At 38.5% G+C, this 19,053-nt stretch overlaps 1 protein-coding gene across 1 annotated transcript in view; it reads right to left on the reverse strand.

Annotated features, from left to right (window-relative positions):
- Positions 1-271: 271 nt before the first annotated feature.
- tio (zinc finger domain-containing protein tiptop) overlaps positions 272-19,053 on the reverse strand; it is an 88,568-nt gene continuing 69,786 nt past the window's right edge. Inside the window, exon 3 of the mRNA XM_069841760.1 lies at positions 272-4,529. Within this exon, the coding sequence (XP_069697861.1) occupies positions 740-4,529 (3,790 nt within the window). The 3' untranslated portion in view covers positions 272-739. The remainder of the gene's footprint in view (positions 4,530-19,053) is intronic.

Here is a 19,053-nt window from a genome sequence, read left to right on the forward strand (position 1 = left end):
GCGTTTCACATATTTCTCTGTTACATTTTTCTTTTCCGTTCATACCACATTTATATATATACACAAAATATGTACCTCAGCAGTACATGCACTGTTGTGTATTCCACAAAATACACCGGAAATATCTTATACAATGTTGAACAGTTCACATGAGCAACTCAACCATCTAGCGGCGATCTGTGACGTAATAAATAGGCTGATTAGCAGCCACGAGGAGACGAAGATAATCACGCTGGCTTGAACTTTGTTCCAAAAAATTAAAGTTCTTACATAATTCATCACAAATTTTTTATTATTTTATATCTTATGGTGACACAAATATGAAATGATAAGTGCCTCATTTTCCTAACAAATTCCTCCAAATATTTTTATTCTATATATATTCTAATATTATTACTTTATTTTAAATTTTACTCGCGGTTGCAAGATATGGTAGCATCACATTGTACTTCGCACGAATAGAACCAGTTGCTACGCAACCGCTCCTCCGAGCAGATTTTTTAATACTATTAATCATAAATTACTTTTTTTTTTAATTTTAGAACACCAACAGCACGAAGGAGTGGGGGAAAGGACTTTTTACAAGATCTACTTTAGAGGTGGGAGGAATGACAACTGGGAACAAATAATTTACAATAGCGGCATTCACTCGGGCTCTCACACGCGACCGCCAAGTTTTCCTCGTAAAATCTCACTGTGGTTACGAATATATGTACACGCACACAGACACACTCTACAGCTATACGTATTTGCTGGACAATTGTTTGGCCAGTTCTGTGTATTTGAGAAACTTGGAGTGTGGACTCTCTTCAAAGTTCGCTTGTTGTTGTGGGCTCTTGCCGCTGCCGGAGCCCGAGGCGCTACTCACGCTGTTGGCCGCGGAGGCCACCGCCGAGCTGTTGCCGACCTTGGAGGAGGAGCCGCTGGCACTGCCACCGGACTGCTGTTGCTGCTGTTGCTGCTGCTGGGCCTTTAGCGCCACCGGGTCGGGGATCACGCCGTCCTTCACGAAATGCATCTTGGAGAGGTGGTGCCGGTACGCTCCCTTCGAGATGAAAGGGGTATCACAGAAAGCGCACTTCATTATGGAGTCAGCCGTCATCACGGCGTCGTTGCACGCCCAACTAAAGGCTAGTATGGCTCCCGGAGCAGTACCGCTACCTCCGCCGGCCGCGGCCGAGCTCTGGGTGGACGCTGCTCCCGACGAGGCGGAGTGGTTGCCGCTGACGCCGGCGCCGGGCGTCGCCCCGGACCGACTCCCGCTCCCACCGTGTCGTTCAGTCTTGTCGCAGAGTTTCTGCAGTGCCGCCAGAGGGTGGCTGCTGGTCGTCCTCCCCGAGCTGGCGACGGCATCGCTGCCCCCGCCACCAGCGCCGCCCCCGGAGAGGCTGTCGAACATGGAGGAGAGAGCGCCCAGACTGGTGGAGGACTTTTTGTCGGGCCCCGCGGTGCTGCGTGGCGTCCCCGAGCGGTCGCTGCTGGCCGGACTGCTGGTGCTGTTGCGACACGGACTGCTAGGAACCGCCGCCGTCGACGCCGATGCCGCGCCTTCGCCCCCCGACGGCGTGAGAGGTGTCGCTTGCCGCGGGCTCATCCCCGGACTCGGCACGCTATTGCTGCTCCGCCTGTCTGTCACCTCCTCTCCGTCGTCGTCGCAGGCGCCCCCACTGGCGGGCGTCAGAGGCACGTCTTCCGCAGCCATCCTCCTTTGTCTCCCGCTGCTGTGGAAGCTACCTCTGTCGTCATCGTCCTCCTCTCCGTCCTCCATTTCCTCCTTTTTCACTATCACCTCCCTGCGACTACTCTTCCGACTGTCCTCTCTGTCCTCTTCCATTACTACCTCCTTCTTTATCATGTCCTCGTCAATGGATTCGTCATGACTGACCACTTTCGCAGATGGAGGCGTCTGGATGCGTTTCTCGGGTGTCGTACGCGGGGTAGAGCTCAGCAGTCGCTCAGCAGACTCGAGCTTGCGATCGGGCGTTAGGGACTCCGTCCTACCACCGCCTCCGCCCCTGTCCGACACGGAACTGGATTCGCTGCCACTCCGTTCCCTCCTATTGTAGTGGTGCTGTTGGTTGTGATGGTGGTGATGGTAGCTTCTCAAGATGTTCATAGTCTGCGCGTCGACTAGAGGCTTCGTGTAGTCCACACTCTCGTCTATGCCAAGCCGCTTCAGAATGCTGGAGCCCATGGGAGCGGAGCCGACGCCACCAGGACCAGCGCCGTAGGATGCGGCGCCATGCCTTGCTCTGGAGTCGAAGCTTTTCTCGATCAGCTTCTCGATTGCGTTGAGGACTGATGGAGAAGACGTGTCTCCGCCAGTCACGGAACCTGTAGTTCCACCTTCTTTGCTGCTACTGGACAGATCCGTTGCAAGAGATGGAGACCGGTGTTGACGGGCGGCGGGGGGCGTCGAATCCTCCCCTATGCTCTTCCTGCCCTCTCTTTCCACCATATGCTGCCCCATCACGACTGGCACATCTGGAGGAAGAACGTTACTTGACAAGAGCGCACTCTTCAACAAATTTCTCTGGTTGTTCCCGATGCTTCCTCCGCCTACACATTGCCGAATATGTTCTACAAAGATGGACGTCTCTATCTTATCACCACACTTTTCGCACGTTATCCTTCCCGCTGCCGGTGCTGCATCTCTCACAACTTTTCCACCAACGATCATGCCCCCTTCGCCATTCTTGAGTTCGTGTTGAGCCCTTTCGAGTTCTAATAATTTCCTCACCGGAAGTGACTTTTTACGTTTCTCCCGAGTTTGTCTTCGTCTTCCGCCACTCTCGGTGATTGATCGCATGATGTGTTCCTTGTAATGGGAGTTTTTGACCATGTGATTACTCAGTTCTTTAAGAGAACTAAACGCCTGGTCGCAGACTTTGCAGGTAAGGACAGCACTAACATGACTGCTGGCACCCCCCGGTCCCCCCGTAGTTGCACCACTCCCTGGCCCGCCTCCCGCCTTGCCCTCATCCGACGACTTCCAAGAAATGATCTGTTCTTGTGAGATTATATTGGTGTAATGTTGAGTCTGTTGCATATGGCTCGTCATCTCGGCCAGGGATCGGAAACTCTGTCCGCACCACATGCATTTGAGAATCTGTCTAGTTTGCTCTGCACCCTTTCCCAACCAGACATCCTGACCTCGGACTAGTTTCCTAGGCAACGGCATCGTCTCCTTTATGAGCAAATTGAGATCGGCTGTGGTTGGTTTGTTATTGCCCGCCATGGCTGCCGAAGCAGGTCCACTACTGGAGCTACTACTGTTTGTAGAAACAGACGGTGTTGATGTTGGTGGTTGTTGTTGGGGTGGCGGTGGCGGTGGAGGTTGAATTGGAGCTGCAGGAACATTCACACCACAGTGTTTGGCTTCTTTCATATGTGCCGTCATAGCCGCTAAGCTTGGAAAACTCTGCTTGCACCACACACATTTGAGAACGTCTTTCGCCTGGTCTGCACCCTTGTTGAGCCAGTGCGATTGCCACGCGCTATGTCGGCCACTGCTACCACCGCTCACGGGGACACCAGTACTTCCTCCGCTGTTGACTGACGGCCTGAACAAGTCGTCTCCTCCGAGTTTGCTCAGTTCGCTCATCTTTTCTAACGCTTTTGTGGCATCGCTTGGAGTTGGAACTCCACCAAAATGGGAACTCTGTTTCTCGTGCATCTTGATTTTCCCGTTCCAAATCGCATTATCACCAGGACCATGACTACTGTTGGAGGAATTGTTTTTCGGAGACAGACTGGCCGCAACAGCCGCTGCGAAGTATGGGAAGTGTGACGCCACGACTGGCGATGTCCAAGGAGACACGACTGACGGCTTGAAGTCCGAGGACAAGCGAGTGCTCTTGCGAGATGTGGGATGAGGACTAGGAGAAAGAGATGGTGCCGATAATGTCGCCGAAGGAGATTCATCGATACCTCGTTTCCTACTGGGTACTGACAGGTCTAAAGGACTGTTGTGCTGCGATTCTGATGGAAGTACTGGAGTTGTTGGCTTGCTGAGATTCAGCGCTGAGTCGCTATCTGTTTCGTCTCTCCCCGAGAGAGATTTTCCCCCACTTGAGGCCTTCTTCGTGCTGAAGTCCAGGACGGCAGTATCTGTTTCCATCGGCGATCTGAGGGGAGGAGGTGGCGGTGATATAACTATGTTACCAGCTAAAGGGAGGATAGGGGGAGATGAGGACGAGGATACGAGAGGCGAGACCGAGCCACGCGGGAGGACTGGAGGGAGGGGCGAGGTCATCAGCAGTCTGTGGTGCGTGTGTTGCGCCGCGGCTGCTGCTCCGAGGTAGGCTGCGATGGCCGCGGAATGAGGAGGAAGCAGCGCCGCCGACGCGGGCAGGGAGACGGCCACCGGGCTGATGGGTGCCGTGGGCGCCGTTGTGGCTGCGGGCATGACCGGCGCCGTCACGGAAATGCGCCCCCGTTCCGAGCACAGAGAATCGCGCGAAGGACACCGCGGCGGAATCGAGGACCCCCGCGAATCTCGGGACGGGCAGCGGGAGCCTGGAGTCTCCCTGGAACAAGTGAGCAGAAATACTCTGTCAGAGTTGACAATATTTTCAACACATCTTTCATATACCGGTAGTTATTTATAAGTGACGTTTACCCCTCCACTCCTGCTTTTCTGCAAAGAATAAGTAAATAAATATGAGAAGAGAAGCAGAAAAAAGAGAATCAGAGAAGAACGACAAAGCAAAATAATAGACGTAAAATATAAACAAAGAAACCTGATCAAAAAGAAACCAGAAAACAGAAGCAAAGAGAAGAAAATAAAAACGGATAACACAGTATCAGTAACAAATGAAATAACTACAAAGAAACGAAAAGAAACTAGGAATCAATAGGAAAATAAACAAGAAAACAGAAGCAAAATAGAAGTAGGAACTCATAATCAAAAGAAACAATAAAACAAGGCCAGAAAGAAGCAGGACATTAAAAGCAACAAGACCCAAGAAAGTAGAAGGCAAAAAGATGCAAAGAGACAAATTAAAACAGCAACTAAAAAGAAGTTGGAAGTCAAAAGAAAGAAGAAAAAAGAAAACGGAAGCAAGAAATCAAAATCAAAAAGAAACAAGAAAACAGAAGCAAAAAGGCGAAAAATAAAAATAAACATAAAAAGCAATTAAATAAACAGAAGCAAAAAAGCAAAAATCCAAATGAAAAGGAACAATGAAACAGAAGTCAAACATAAGGAAGAAATCAAGAGCAAAACAAACAAGAAAACAGAATCCATAAAGAAACAACAAATCAAAAGCGAAACGAAAAAAAGCGGAATGAAAAACGAAGCCAAAAATCAAAAACAAAAATAAATAAGAAAACAAAAGGGAAAAGAACTGAATATTCACAAGCAAAAATGTACAAGAAAATATAAGCAAAAGTTATGCAAGAAATTAAAAGTAAAAATAGACATGAAAATGAAAGCGAAAACAACCAAGGAAATACAGAAAAACCTACAAACAGAAATAGAAAAGGAACTTGATAAGATTGGCATGAAAGAAAGAAGAAAACAAGAATTTGAAATGAATAAGAAAAAAAGTATATACCGTAATAAAACAGAAGTTAAACATAATAACACGATAGGCCAACTGAAGGCAAATGAGAAACAGGGAATCAATCCAAAAAGAAGAAGGAAATCAAAATAAAAAGAAAGAAGAAAAACGGAAGAAAAAAACAAAAAAAGAAATAAAAAGCGAACACATATAAGAAAACAAAATAAATGGACATAAAAATGAAAAATATATCAAGAGAAACAACAAAGATAGAAGCAGATAAACACTAATGAAACTAGGAAACAATAACTTCAAAGGGACAATAAAATAGAAATATAAAATAAATTTGAAAATGGAAGCAGGAAACATAAAGTGAAAATGATGTAAACAAAAAAGAAACAAGTAAGACAAGTAACAACGAATCAAAAGCAAAAAGAAAGAACAAAACAGAATAAAAACAAAACAAAAAATTTAAACGATAAAAGTAAACAGAAACATGAGAAGTTAAACATGAAATAAACAAGGAAATAAAAATTTGAAAAAAAAAACAAGAAAATAGAAACGTAAATTAAATAAGAAAACAAAGTTAAAATATAAACAGAGAAACAGATACAAAAAAAAAAACAAAAAAACGGAAGCAAAATAGAAAAATAAACAATGATAAATTAGAAAACAACTGACCTCAATAAACACAGACATAGTTTGACACTTGATAGACGCCTAAAACGTCAAATCAATTAGGTTATCATTCAAATGTTCAAAGAAAAAATTAAGGTCTTTGAAGTGCATATTGGATAGAATCGAAACAGTTTCATTAAAGCTTAATTTTCATTTTAGCAATAATAAAATTAATCGTAATAATATCTTTGTATGGTTATGTTATACCACAGTCTAGAATATACAGTCACGAAGCTTGAGTTGTAAGGGTGCTAGGAACAACAGACTGTGCCGGTACTATTTCGCATTGTCTGTAATGAAGCGATATTAACGATCCTAGTGGTTAGCAACTATCTATGGATGCATATTTACTACGTATTGAGCTTCTTGACTGTATATACTAGACTGTGGTTATACTATTAATCATGTTTCTTTCACAGTCTTCTTTAGCAACAACTGAAATAACAACAATGATGCCAATAATTTTTTCTCACTGAGCTGCAAGGGTAACATAATCAAACTTCGGTATACTTTATTCTGGGCCATACTGTGCAAGATATATTCACAATTAATAGTATAATAAACCAGGATTCCTTCAAATAAAGGTCACAAGCTATGCTATATGGAATTTGGTGCGTCTCCTGTATAGCGACAAAGAATAGTGCAGCACATGCAGTGGCACATAGAATTTCAATTACTTACATACTGTATTTTCCAGTTTCGTGTATGTGGATCTCAATATTCCTTGCTGACACATGTCGCACATTACAGATTCTTTTGATTGAGGTACATGGAAATCATTTGCACGTGACTAGCACAGTCGTCACTCCCACCCCGTCTATTTTACATCTTATAATACGTCTCTTCTCTCGTGGTGACAGCATCTGTGTCTACTCGATAACTCTGACCTGATTCGGCTTCTGAATTTCTTTCTGACATCCTTATGATTTTCGCGTCATCAACATTTCTAAGTTGGTTTTTAAACTACAGCAAAAGTCCGAAACCCGGAATGTTCGGAGTTGGATCGATACGAATTCTCAGGCTGTATTTTCCAAATTCAAATTGAAGAAAATATAAGGAAGAGACGAACAGGTAAATCTTCACCGTTTATTTTCACTGGCAAACGAAGCATGTTTGCATTACGTACCGGCACTTCGAGTCCTGAAGTGTCCTAATAAAATAATTGCTATCAGACTCAAATCATGTTATTTTTAAATTACAACATTAGTACATTGTGAATTGATATCGTTTACCATTTGACTAAAAACTATAATGTAACTGCTTAATCGACAGAAAAATAGCTCATAAAAAGCTGTATTAGAGGTTTCCGTGTGTGTGTATTTATGGACTTTTTTTATTTTACCTATCCAAAGTAGTCCCATAAAAGTATTTGTGCAAAGAATTTAAATTTAGATTATTAATCTGGTAATCCTCGACAGATTAAAGTTTGAGAACACAGGTAGACTCTATACTGAAAAATATAACTCACAACTTCAAAATACACCAGAACACCTTTCTATTAGAAAAAAGTACACATTCAATGGAATGGGAAAACTGATTATGTTTACACAGAATAGGCCTTGTTATCATAAAAATAAATTTTGTATTTTTTAACTCTTTTCTTATAAGACGTACTGTACGGTTGGTAATACTGTGATACGAGTAATATTATGATAATTCTTTTTGAGAATTTATTACAATTTCACTGAGCGAGAAAAGGGCTGATTTTGTGCAGAAACTTGTCCACGAACATTCCCTTAATACGTTGACACAAAAACCCGATCTTCCTCTCGCTCAGTAAAATTGTAATAAATTTTCAAAAGAACAATTACAATATTACTCATATCACAATATTACCAACCTTTACCCCAGATAAAATATTTTTATTTTACCATTTAACTGGTTGTTTCATAATAATCAACTTTATTTTTTATAGATATATTAACCGCAAGCTAATGATTTCTTCACAATCGACATCAACTTACGGTTTTATTTTCTTGAACGGGCCACGATTTCAAAACTTATCGCTTTATTTTCCTTGAATGGTTATTATAAACCGGCATAATAACATTGAAGGTCACATTAAAGTATAAAACTGACTTACAGTATAATTAAGAAACATTGTAATTATTCAGATGTGATCGTTGTTAGCAAAGGTTACTTCACTTCGGAAGCACGACAATGACGTCAAACACGCAAGAAATCATTTAAAACCTGCTCAACATTACAGGCATATTAAATACATTTTACAAATTCAAGTGATACACTTTAAATACAAGAGTTAATACAATATTATGTATATATTAAAATACGAGTAGTTTATCGCATAATCAGATTGTTATTCTGGCACACTGTCAGATAGAAAATAGTGAAACATTCAATCACGCAGTCAGGTGAGTAGTGACACAGTGAGATGATTAGTTAGACATAGTCGAACATATACTTAAGAAGTCAGATAAAGAGGCGGTTAGCCAGACGTTAAAATAGTGAGATAGGCAAAAAGGTAGATGTGGGTATCCAGATATTCAAATAGATAGGCAGAGAGGGAGCTGTAGTTAGCCAGATACTCAAATAGTCAGATAGACAGAGAGGGAGATGTGGTTAGCCAGATATTCAAATAGATAGGCAGAGAGGGAGCTGTAGTTAGCCAGATACTCAAATAGTCAGATAGACAGAGAGGGAGATGTGGTTAGCCAGATATTCAAATAGATAGGCAGAGAGGGAGCTGTAGTTAGCCAGATACTCAAATAGTCAGATAGACAGAGAGGGAGATGTGGTTAGCCATATATTCAAATAGATAGGCAGAGAGGGAGCTGTAGTTAGCCAGATACTCAAATAGTCAGATAGACAGAGAGGGAGATGTGGTTAGCCAGATACTCAAATAATCAGATAGGCAGACAGATATTACAGTTCGCCAAATAGAGACATGTTTAGTAAGATATTAAAATAATCAGTGAGATATTCAAATAGATATCTAGACAGATGCTTAGTCAGATATCCAAACAGCTACTCAGATAGACAGATGGTTAGTCAAGTATTCAAGCAGTCAGACAGACAGATGATCAGGCAGACATTCAAATAATCAGGTACACAGATAGATATTTAGATATTCAGCCAGACTATCAGATGGTTGGTCAGACATACAAATATTCAGTCGGTCAGAAGGGCAGACAGACGGTCAGTCAAACATTCTTTAGAAAGACAGATGGTTACAAAGATATTCAAACAGTCAAAGAGACAGCCGAGTAGTCAGATATTCAAAGACAGATGGATAGTAAATTATTCAAATAGTCAATCAGATACACAGGAGGTTGGTCAGTTTTTCAAATAGTCAGTCGGACAGGCAGATGGTTAGTCAGATATTCAAAAAGTCAGAAAGGCTCATATTGAAATGTCAAATAGACAGGTATGGCAGTTAACTAGACATTCAAATTGTTAGTCAGACAGGCAGACAGTTAATAAAATATCCAGATAGTTAGAAAGATATTCAAATTGTTAGAGAAATAGACAGATAGCCAGATAATCAAATCGTTATCCAGGCAGACAAATGGTTATTCATATATTCAAATAGACAATCGGTTTGTCAGATATTCAAATAAATAATATGGTTTGTAAAATATTGAAATAATAATCCAGAAATACAGATGGGATGGTTAGTCGAACAGACAAATGGTTAGTAAGATACTCAAACAGTCAGTCAGAAAGACAGATGGTTATAAGATATTCAAGATAATCAGCAAATTCTGAACTGTAAGGGTGCTATTCATAGACATTTCGCAGCAGATACTTAGTCAGATACTTAGTCCAACAAACAAATGGTTAATGGTTCGACAGATAATCAGATTGTTTTTCAATCATGATTGTTAGTCAGGTATTCAGATGAGTAATCAGATTGTAGGGTAGTCATTCAGGCAGTTAATTGCTCATATAAACAGCTGATTAGATAGAGAATCGGTCGATTAGTCAATTAATGAGTCACTGAGTCAAATTAATACAAATAGGTAAATTCTTATAAGTTATTTACTTGACAATGAAAGCTTTTTCTCACGAGAAAATGCATTTACAAAATTTCTATTAAATAACAGTTTACTTTAAGTAATAAGTAATTAATACGTGGAAAACTGTAGTATTTACTTAATGAAGGAATGAACAATTCACAGAGTTCCGGTGTTATGCACATAGATGTCTTTATTCATACACAACAAACAAATTAGATTGCTATAGAATTTCTTTGCTTCACCCTACATTAATTAATTATAGCCGAATATTTTTTTTTCTGCTTTAGACAAAATACTGATAAAAACTAGTACGGTCTGTTGTTGTATTTCTTTTCATGGTGTATAGATAGAAAAGTAGTTATTTCATTCACAAACCTTCAAAATCTAACCTATTCAAATCAAATCTTTAGCAAACTTCAAGACTTGAAGTAGCCTATGTGTAAGTAATTACTGGATTGTTACAAGCAATTGCTCAGATATATTCAATATAATTTAAGTGCTTACTGGAAAATCATTCAAATATTTAACAAATTTAAATATGTGTAAGTCATTAATGGATTGTTACAATTGCTTAACTTTAATTCAACACAATTTACAATTTTATTGGAAATATAAGTCAAATTTTTAGCAAACTTAAATATATGTAAGTTATTAGTCGATTTTTACAAGTAACTGCTTAACTTTAGTACACAATTTAAGTGCTTACTTGAAAATTAGTTAAATCTTTAGTATGTACTTACTGGAAAAATAAGTCAAGTCTTTCATAATTTCAGCGTATGTAAGTAATTAGTGGATTGTTACATGTAATTATTGCTTAACTTAATTCAACACAATTTTAGTATTTACTATAAAAATAAGTCAAATGTTTAAAAACTTGAGTATGTGTAATTAGTGGATTTTTACAAGTAAATGCTTAACTTTATTCAACACAATTTAAATTTTTACTTGAAATATAAGCCAAATTGTTAGCAAAGTTAAGTATGTGTAAATAATTAGTGGATTTTTACAAGTAACTGTTAACTTTACAACACAATTTAAGTGCTTACGGGAAAAAATAAGTTATATCTTTAGTAGGTTTAGTTATGTTTAATAATTACTGGATTGTTATGATTTCTGCTTAACTTTATTCAACACTATTTAATCATTTATTGGAAAAATAAGTCGAATCTTTAATAACTTCAGTATGTGTTAAGTAATTACTGGACTATTACATGTAATTGCTTAACTTTATTCAACATAATTTATGTGTTTACTGGAAAAATTTTTTTCCAAATAAAAAATCAGTCATTAGTTTTTAATCAGCAAATTCTGAACTGTAAGGGTGCTATTCATAGACATTTCGCAGCACGCGCTACGAGCGTACTAAGCTAGCCCCGGCTATCCACTGGTTACTTGTACAGAATTCAAGTCATATCCTATCGCTAACACTGGTTTATGAATACGAAAAACGCTGATCATCCACCGGAAACCCGCGCTAAAAATGTCTATGAATACGACCCTAAGTTATTACTTAAATTTATTGAACCGTCTCAAAGTTTTTCCTGATACTCCATCAGTCATTCCTTCACAGTCAGTCAGTCAGTCAGTCAGTCAGCCAGTTAGTCAGTCAGTCAGTCAGCCAATCAGCGGGTAGCAGGGCTTCGCGTCAGCCAGACCGCCTGTTTGCGCTCGAAATGATATGGAAGAATGTGTGTAGCAGTTGTTGATTTACGATAATGGCGGACCACCAGTGCTAAATATTGCTCAGCGCTATGCTTTCCTTTCCTTTGCCATCGTCGTCGGCGTTATAGACGCCAAAGACAAGGACGAAGACAGAGAAAAACAAGAAAGATAGGAAAAAAGTGAGAAAGAAGAAAAGTAATTCCAACCAACCGTGCGCTGACTTTATAGATTGTGTCGTAGTTAAGACTTTTGAAAAAGTTATACAATATGTTGTTCGTCTTTTTTTTTTTCGATTGTTTTATACGACAGAATAAGATGTGAGCTGGCGTCGGTCACCTGGAGGATATTGGCACGATCGTAAGCAGTGCAGCTTCCGCGCACGAAGTATTACTTCTCCAGCGTTGCTACGCTGATCGTGTACAAATTGGTTTGAAAAGAAACTTGCACGGTAAAACTGATCTAAATTTTGAAGGAAACAGATCAGTAGAATTTGAAATTATCTTTATGAAGCCACGTAAGCTCGCTAGTGCTGCGACCACAACATTGGGCCGGTGATATGTTTTTACGTAATATCTTCCAATCACACAAATTGAAAACATTAAAGTTATTGAAGTTTTCAGAATTTGAATGGTTCAAAGTTCCTATTTCTGGCACTTCTTTTATTTATATTCTTCTCTATAGATCTCATAACATACTCAATCCATCTAAGGCGCCTGCTTATAACGTTGGCCACGAAATCGGATCATTTCAATATTTAATTCGTGGGTGCGCGGACAAAAGGGAATAAGTCACCTTTCAGCCAAAATTGAGTCAAGTCAACATTTCGACAGAGAAATGTGAGAAGAACACTGTGTAGAATGCAATAAGTCATAGCTTTGAAATTAAAGATGAAAGAGAATTTTGCATAGAGTTAAAAACTTGTTTCAGCGATCCTACATATTTCGCCAAAGTGTTTTTTCCTTTCTTTCAATTATCTCAAAACTTAGTTTTGGTGATTTATCCCCTTTTGTCCGCGCACACACAAATTTATTCCTTTCTCCATATAATTCTTCATTACCTAGCAACACGGTTCTTGTCCTTGGTTACTCCAAATGTTGTTCCACATTATCTTCCTTTCAAATGTTCATAATTTTGGCTCATCTATTTCCAGGTTTCATGCACAACAGAAAGAGCGGATATACTAAGAAAGAAAATGTTTATGTAAGAATGGATTTGCGAGTCAGTTAACCCTTAAATTCACAATGTATTCTAAAGGATACAACAGGTTAATAGGCTATATGCTATAGTTTTAATAGAACAAGAGAAAAAAAACACATGTATTCACCACGAGTTATATATTTATTTCCGTTTCTCAAAATTATTTAAGATGTGCCTACTTTTCGTTCTTTCAGTCCATAATTCGGTATGCTTTAATTTTCTGGGGAAATGGCACCAAATTGGAAGTGTCTTGATTCTGCAAAAGAAAACCATTAGAATTCTATGTCAATCAAACTATCTTGAACATTGTCCACCATACAGGTATTAACTGTCAAAATCTCTCTCTCGCTCTCTCTCTTTCTCTCTCTCTCTCTATTTATATATATATAATATACATACATATATATATATATATATATATATATATATATATATATATATATATATATACGACCTAGTCCTTTACACTCGACAAAATATAGACAATTACTCATTAGTAGCCAATATATATGATCATGAAATTAGAAATAGTGAACAAATTAATATTCCATAGGGTAAAGTTGCCTATTTCCATGATACACCTAATTCCGTGATAATTTTTTAAAATTGAATGTCAGTCAAAGCTTTGGCGTTCCATCACAGCGCCAGACATCTTTCTCAAAATATTATATCTTTCGCCTACTTTTGAGACACCGGTGAACTTCCTAGCAAGAAAACCAAACCTGTGACATTCAGTGAAAAAACCGCATCACGGAATTAGGAGTATCACGGAATTAGGCAACTTTACCCTACTGTAGATTACATAAAAGTAGTACAAATTTTTCTGTCATGGGAATGAAATTATATAATAAGCTTCCCAGTCAGTATTATAAGTTACCAACCAATAGTTTCAAAGCTAGATTTTATAATTGGCTTTTAATTAATCCTTTCTGCTCTGTAGATGAGTTTCTTAACATAAATTCATTCGAAATTATTTCTTTTTAATGAATAAAGTTACTTACATATAGTTACAAATATTACATTAAGAGTGAAGTGCTTTCCTTAATTTTTAGAATTTCAAAATGTTTTGTGTTTTCTTTCTAATTAAACTTTACTGTTTTCAATTATGTGTATTTCCAAATTTATGTTTTTTTTTCCCCCCTTCTGTATTGTGACGAAGCCTATCATTGTATGTTTAATAGCGTAATAAACTGAATCGAAATGAATTGAAGTATCTTACACAACTCGCTGGCACGAACAGTAAGTGAACACCTCTTTATCAGCATAGTATTTACTCATAGGAGTCGCAGGTCACAAAGGCCAGAGGAAGAGGGAACAGTGATTCATATTCCGAACGCAAATTTAACTTGGGCGCGTAATATGTATGTATGTATGTATGTATGTATGTATGTATTTTTAGTTGGTTATTTAACGAAGCTGTATCAACTACTAGGTTATTTAGCGTCGATGAGATTGGTGATAGCGAGATGGTATTTGGCGAGATGAGGCCGAGGATTCGCCACAGATTACCTGGCATTCACCTTACGGTTGGGGAAAACCCAACCAGGTAATCAGCCCAAGCGGGGATCGAAACCGCGCCCGAGCGCAACTTCAGACCGGCAGCTAAGCGCCTTAACCGACTGAGCTACGCAGGTGACCTGTATGTATGTAGGCCTATGTATGAGTGCACGTAATTTCCGTGGCGCAGTTTATTTTCGTGTGCTGCTCAGTCAGTTTTTATGTACTGTAGCTGGGGTCACTTCAGCACTCGCTACCTAATAGTAGACTGCAACATTCACTGGTTCGGCGCGATAGGTGATTATCTGGAACGCTGATAACACTCAATTAGCAGCAGTCAATCACGGCTGTGTTTGTGTCCTCAATCTATTTTTATTTCTCCTACCGAGCGTAGAGGGGACAAATGCTATAAGCTAACACATAATTCGAGACTCCATCGACCTGGAAAAATGAACCGTGTTTGCTGAGCTAGTGGAGTGAACGTTGACGGCTTCGATTGTAGTGAATGTTGACGAGTTCGATTGTAGGTAGGTGTGGTATGAATTGCAGGTGAGGGTTGGCCACTCGTATGAGCCTAGTGTTCTACATCCAAATTTTTGTTCCGACGAGATATGGTAAGATTTTCGTTTCGATGAGAAATGAGAAGCAGATCTTTCCTGTAGCACTCTAATTGAAAACTAGAATTCTTCCACGTGTCTGAAATCTACAGGCCTAAGGGCTAAGACACGGACTTTCCATTTTACTTCGCTTTCCGAAAGAAGCACTGCTAAGATTTCACTATGCATAAAATTCCATCGCTCTTGACTAAGTATGAACCCGAAAACCTCGTAAGCAATGACATGCAAGTGTGATAATAAATAGACATCAAAGACGACGATTCTGGTTAGGATACATATTTTATTTATGTTGGTTCTAAACGAAGTTATTATAATAAAATTCATCCAAAAATAAAGTAATAAAACATAATGAAAAATTACAGATAGGCTACAAAAAAGATTCAGTTACATTATAATAGAAATACGAAAATACTGAGCTTAATGAGAGTAAAAACGTAGGGAGAGGAGGAGGATCAGAAGTATGAGAAAAAGGAAGTGGCGAAGGAGAAGAAGAAAATAAGTGGTAAACAATAAACATAGTGATAGAAAATGATGAAAAACTCTAAAGAAACGTGTGGAGACGAATAAACAGAACACAGAAAAAAATAAGACGGAAAAATGATAATAGTACATTATGCAACCAGCCTATAATGGTAGTAATTAAGACGCGAGTATGGTTCTTTATGAAAAGAGCGCAAGCGAGTTTCATAATTTTCATACGAGCGTCTTAATTACCATTATAGGCAAGTTTCATACCACTTTTTATGCTCGACTATATTTCTAACTTGAAATTATTCGTAAGTATTCATGTTATGATTATGTAAGTGAAGAGCGGAAGTAACCTTCTAAATTGTGAGATGTGCGCAGACGCGAAAGTATTGATTTTTCCGAGGCACGAATGTCATTGACCTTGATATAATCTAGAGAATAACATGAAGATCAATACTGATATAACATGGAAATTGATTTAGAATTGAAAAACGAGATGACAAATTGAATTTATTTGAATATTATTTACAATTAAAGCTAATTATTATAGTAACAGAACATAACCTTCTGCGACAGTATTGGATTTCCAGCCTCCGTGACGTTTCGCTAATTGTCTTTCGATTGCATATCCGAGAATAATCGATACTTGCGGTTTTATAATGGTACAATGGTGATTTCTCATTGGCTGAACAACTGAAGTATAATGAATAGGTGTACTTTAATGAGGTGCATTAAAGGGCTACTATCAGGTGTGTAATTACTACATTTCGGCATGGTTGAGAATAAAGTCTGTAGAGAAACAGATTATAGAGAGAAGATTAAATAATAAATAGAGATATAATAGATAGAAAACGGAAAAATGATAAAAGAAATTCTACAGAACAGATGAAATAAAATAAATAGAGAAATAGCAAACAGAAAAGTAAAAAAAGTAAAAGGAAAACAGATGACCAAGAATGAACAAAAGAACAGAAAAATAATAAAGTAACTGTAAAGAAATAAATGCAGAAGAATAAACAAGGCTATTAAATGTAAAACTCGCTTTGTCTATAATAAATGATTTTCCACAATTCGCAAAAAACTACTGAAACCCAAATCACCAAAAATGGAAAAATATGATATTTGATTACATTGTATTTATTTTATTTTAGTAGGTTATTTTACGACGCTTTGTCAACATCTTAGGTTATTTAGCGTCTGAATGAGATGAAGGTGATAATGCCGGTGAAATGAGTCTGGGGTCCAATACCGATAGTTACGCAGCATTTGCTCATAATGGGTTGAGGGAAAACCCCGGAAAAAACCTCAACTTTCTCCGACCGGGAATCGAACCCGGGCCACCTGGTTTCGCAGGCAGACGCGCTAATCATTACTCCACAGGTGTGGACACTACCGATAGATCAGTTTATAATCATGAATATTTTCTGTGGACGCTCTAAACTACAAACAAAATAAGTCAGAAAGAAGGGCGTAAACTGAAGGTGTAACAGTAGAATACATGGATGGAATATTATAAAACAGAAGGAGAAATATGCGAAACATAAAACGGTGAAGTATAGAACAGGAAACAGGGATAATAATGAATGTTAAGAATTAACAGTAACAAAAGAAATAGATAATGAAACAGACGGAGCTGATAACAAGAGGATGAAGACGAATAACACAAGAAGGAACACAGGAGGGATCATATCAGAGACGAAGAGAATAAATTCAACTTTTTTACACATCGAACACAGGACTGTTGCGTGCCGATTAAAGCTGAGAAGTGAAAATACTGTAAAGTGATCAATGATTGCGTCAATTCCATAGCTGGCCGGCACGTCAGAACCTGGGCGATAAATATTGTAGCGTGAAGGAAAACGGCTTTAATACAGACGCAGAAGTCGGCGTGTCGTTGCGTCATTCCCTTATTTATGTACGAAACATAATGAAATCTCAATTATAAGTTTCCTATTGATTTGATTTGTGACTGAACCACGAAGACTATTGCTGCATAACTTATAAATATCAGCAAATAACCGATGCTTGCCATAGACGGTACCCTGACTGGAATGGTGTGGATTGAGTCTTCTAGTTCCAATTACGTATTCAGTCATTAAACAACAGAATAGTAATTACGATTATGCAGATTTGTATTAATCACTTAAAACAATGAAGTAAGATTATTTTAAATAATTAATTGATTACTTACAGTGTGTTTCGTAACACGTGGTACCAACTTCAGGGACGGATAACAAGAAGTTTATAATTATTATTATTTATTCGCCTTAATTTCAAGTTACAGTCATCCTTGCGTTTCAACACAAATGAGCTTGTCTCTGAAGAAAGTACTGAAAGTAAGCTCTCTGCGCTACCTTACGAGTCCTACAACGCCTCCAATATAATAAATAAACAGGAGTGTGTAGCGGAAGTAAAATTTCTTAGGCCTATGCCGTAAATAGACTATGTAGTAATCTTTAAAATGTTCGTGTAATGAGAGACCATAAATAATTAGGTAGGGTTAAGTTTAACAATTTTATACTCAGCACACTTCAGAATTTAAAAATGAAACAATTGGTTTATGAGATGTGCAAATGAAGTACACAAAACCAAATTTCGTGGGAACTTTGATATTAATTAAAGTCTTCATATGACGAGCCAAGATTTAATTCCAAATTAGCACAAGTTGGATCAGCCATTGCACTCCATGAGTGTTCGTTGATTGTTGGCACAGTACGAACTTTGTAAAGTAACTGCAGAGGAAAGGTTTAAAAAGGATTTTTCCCTTCGCTGCATTCTCGAATTCGGTCCAGCCTATTCTATTTCGTTTTTGGCTGAATTTGTAGCGGTTCATTTGCATGTTTTCTTTCAGGTCAGATATTGTTGTCATTGATAGAAAAAGATCACAGGAACAGGAACCCGACTATCAGGTTCGAAAGAGATGCACAACAGCCAAAACTTAGTGATGATGAAAAGAGAATCATCTATGAATCTTGCAAGCAGTATAACATCATGGCTAATGGTTGTTCAGTACACGGACTTATTTTTGGAGTTCGTGGTACTATCTCCAAATACACCTATAACCTTTTAAAATCAAAGGAATTCACATTTTACAATGTTGAGAAAATCCTTAGAGAAATTCTAATGGACTAAATTCAAATTTTGCAGTTTCATCTCTATTTCAAGTAATATGATTCATTTTAATTTTCCTTTGAAATGTATTGCATATATTTTCATTGTTTCATTGTAAACTTTTATATATGTATTTGTTTTCTGGATCTTTGTGGTCACCCTTTTCAAGGGCAGATGGTTTTATTTTATAAATCAGATAGGCCTATATATGGCCGGCATATTTTCTAGCAAAACGTTTCTAATGTACTTTCACGCAAGGTTTCGACTATATAACGTCACAACACTACACAGAAGACGCAATGCCCGGCGGCAGCCCCACTCCCATTAATTCATGCATTAATT

The sequence above is a fragment of the Periplaneta americana genome, chromosome 12 (assembly GCF_040183065.1).
Source record: "Periplaneta americana isolate PAMFEO1 chromosome 12, P.americana_PAMFEO1_priV1, whole genome shotgun sequence".
In the NCBI taxonomy this organism is placed as follows: domain Eukaryota; kingdom Metazoa; phylum Arthropoda; class Insecta; order Blattodea; family Blattidae; genus Periplaneta; species Periplaneta americana.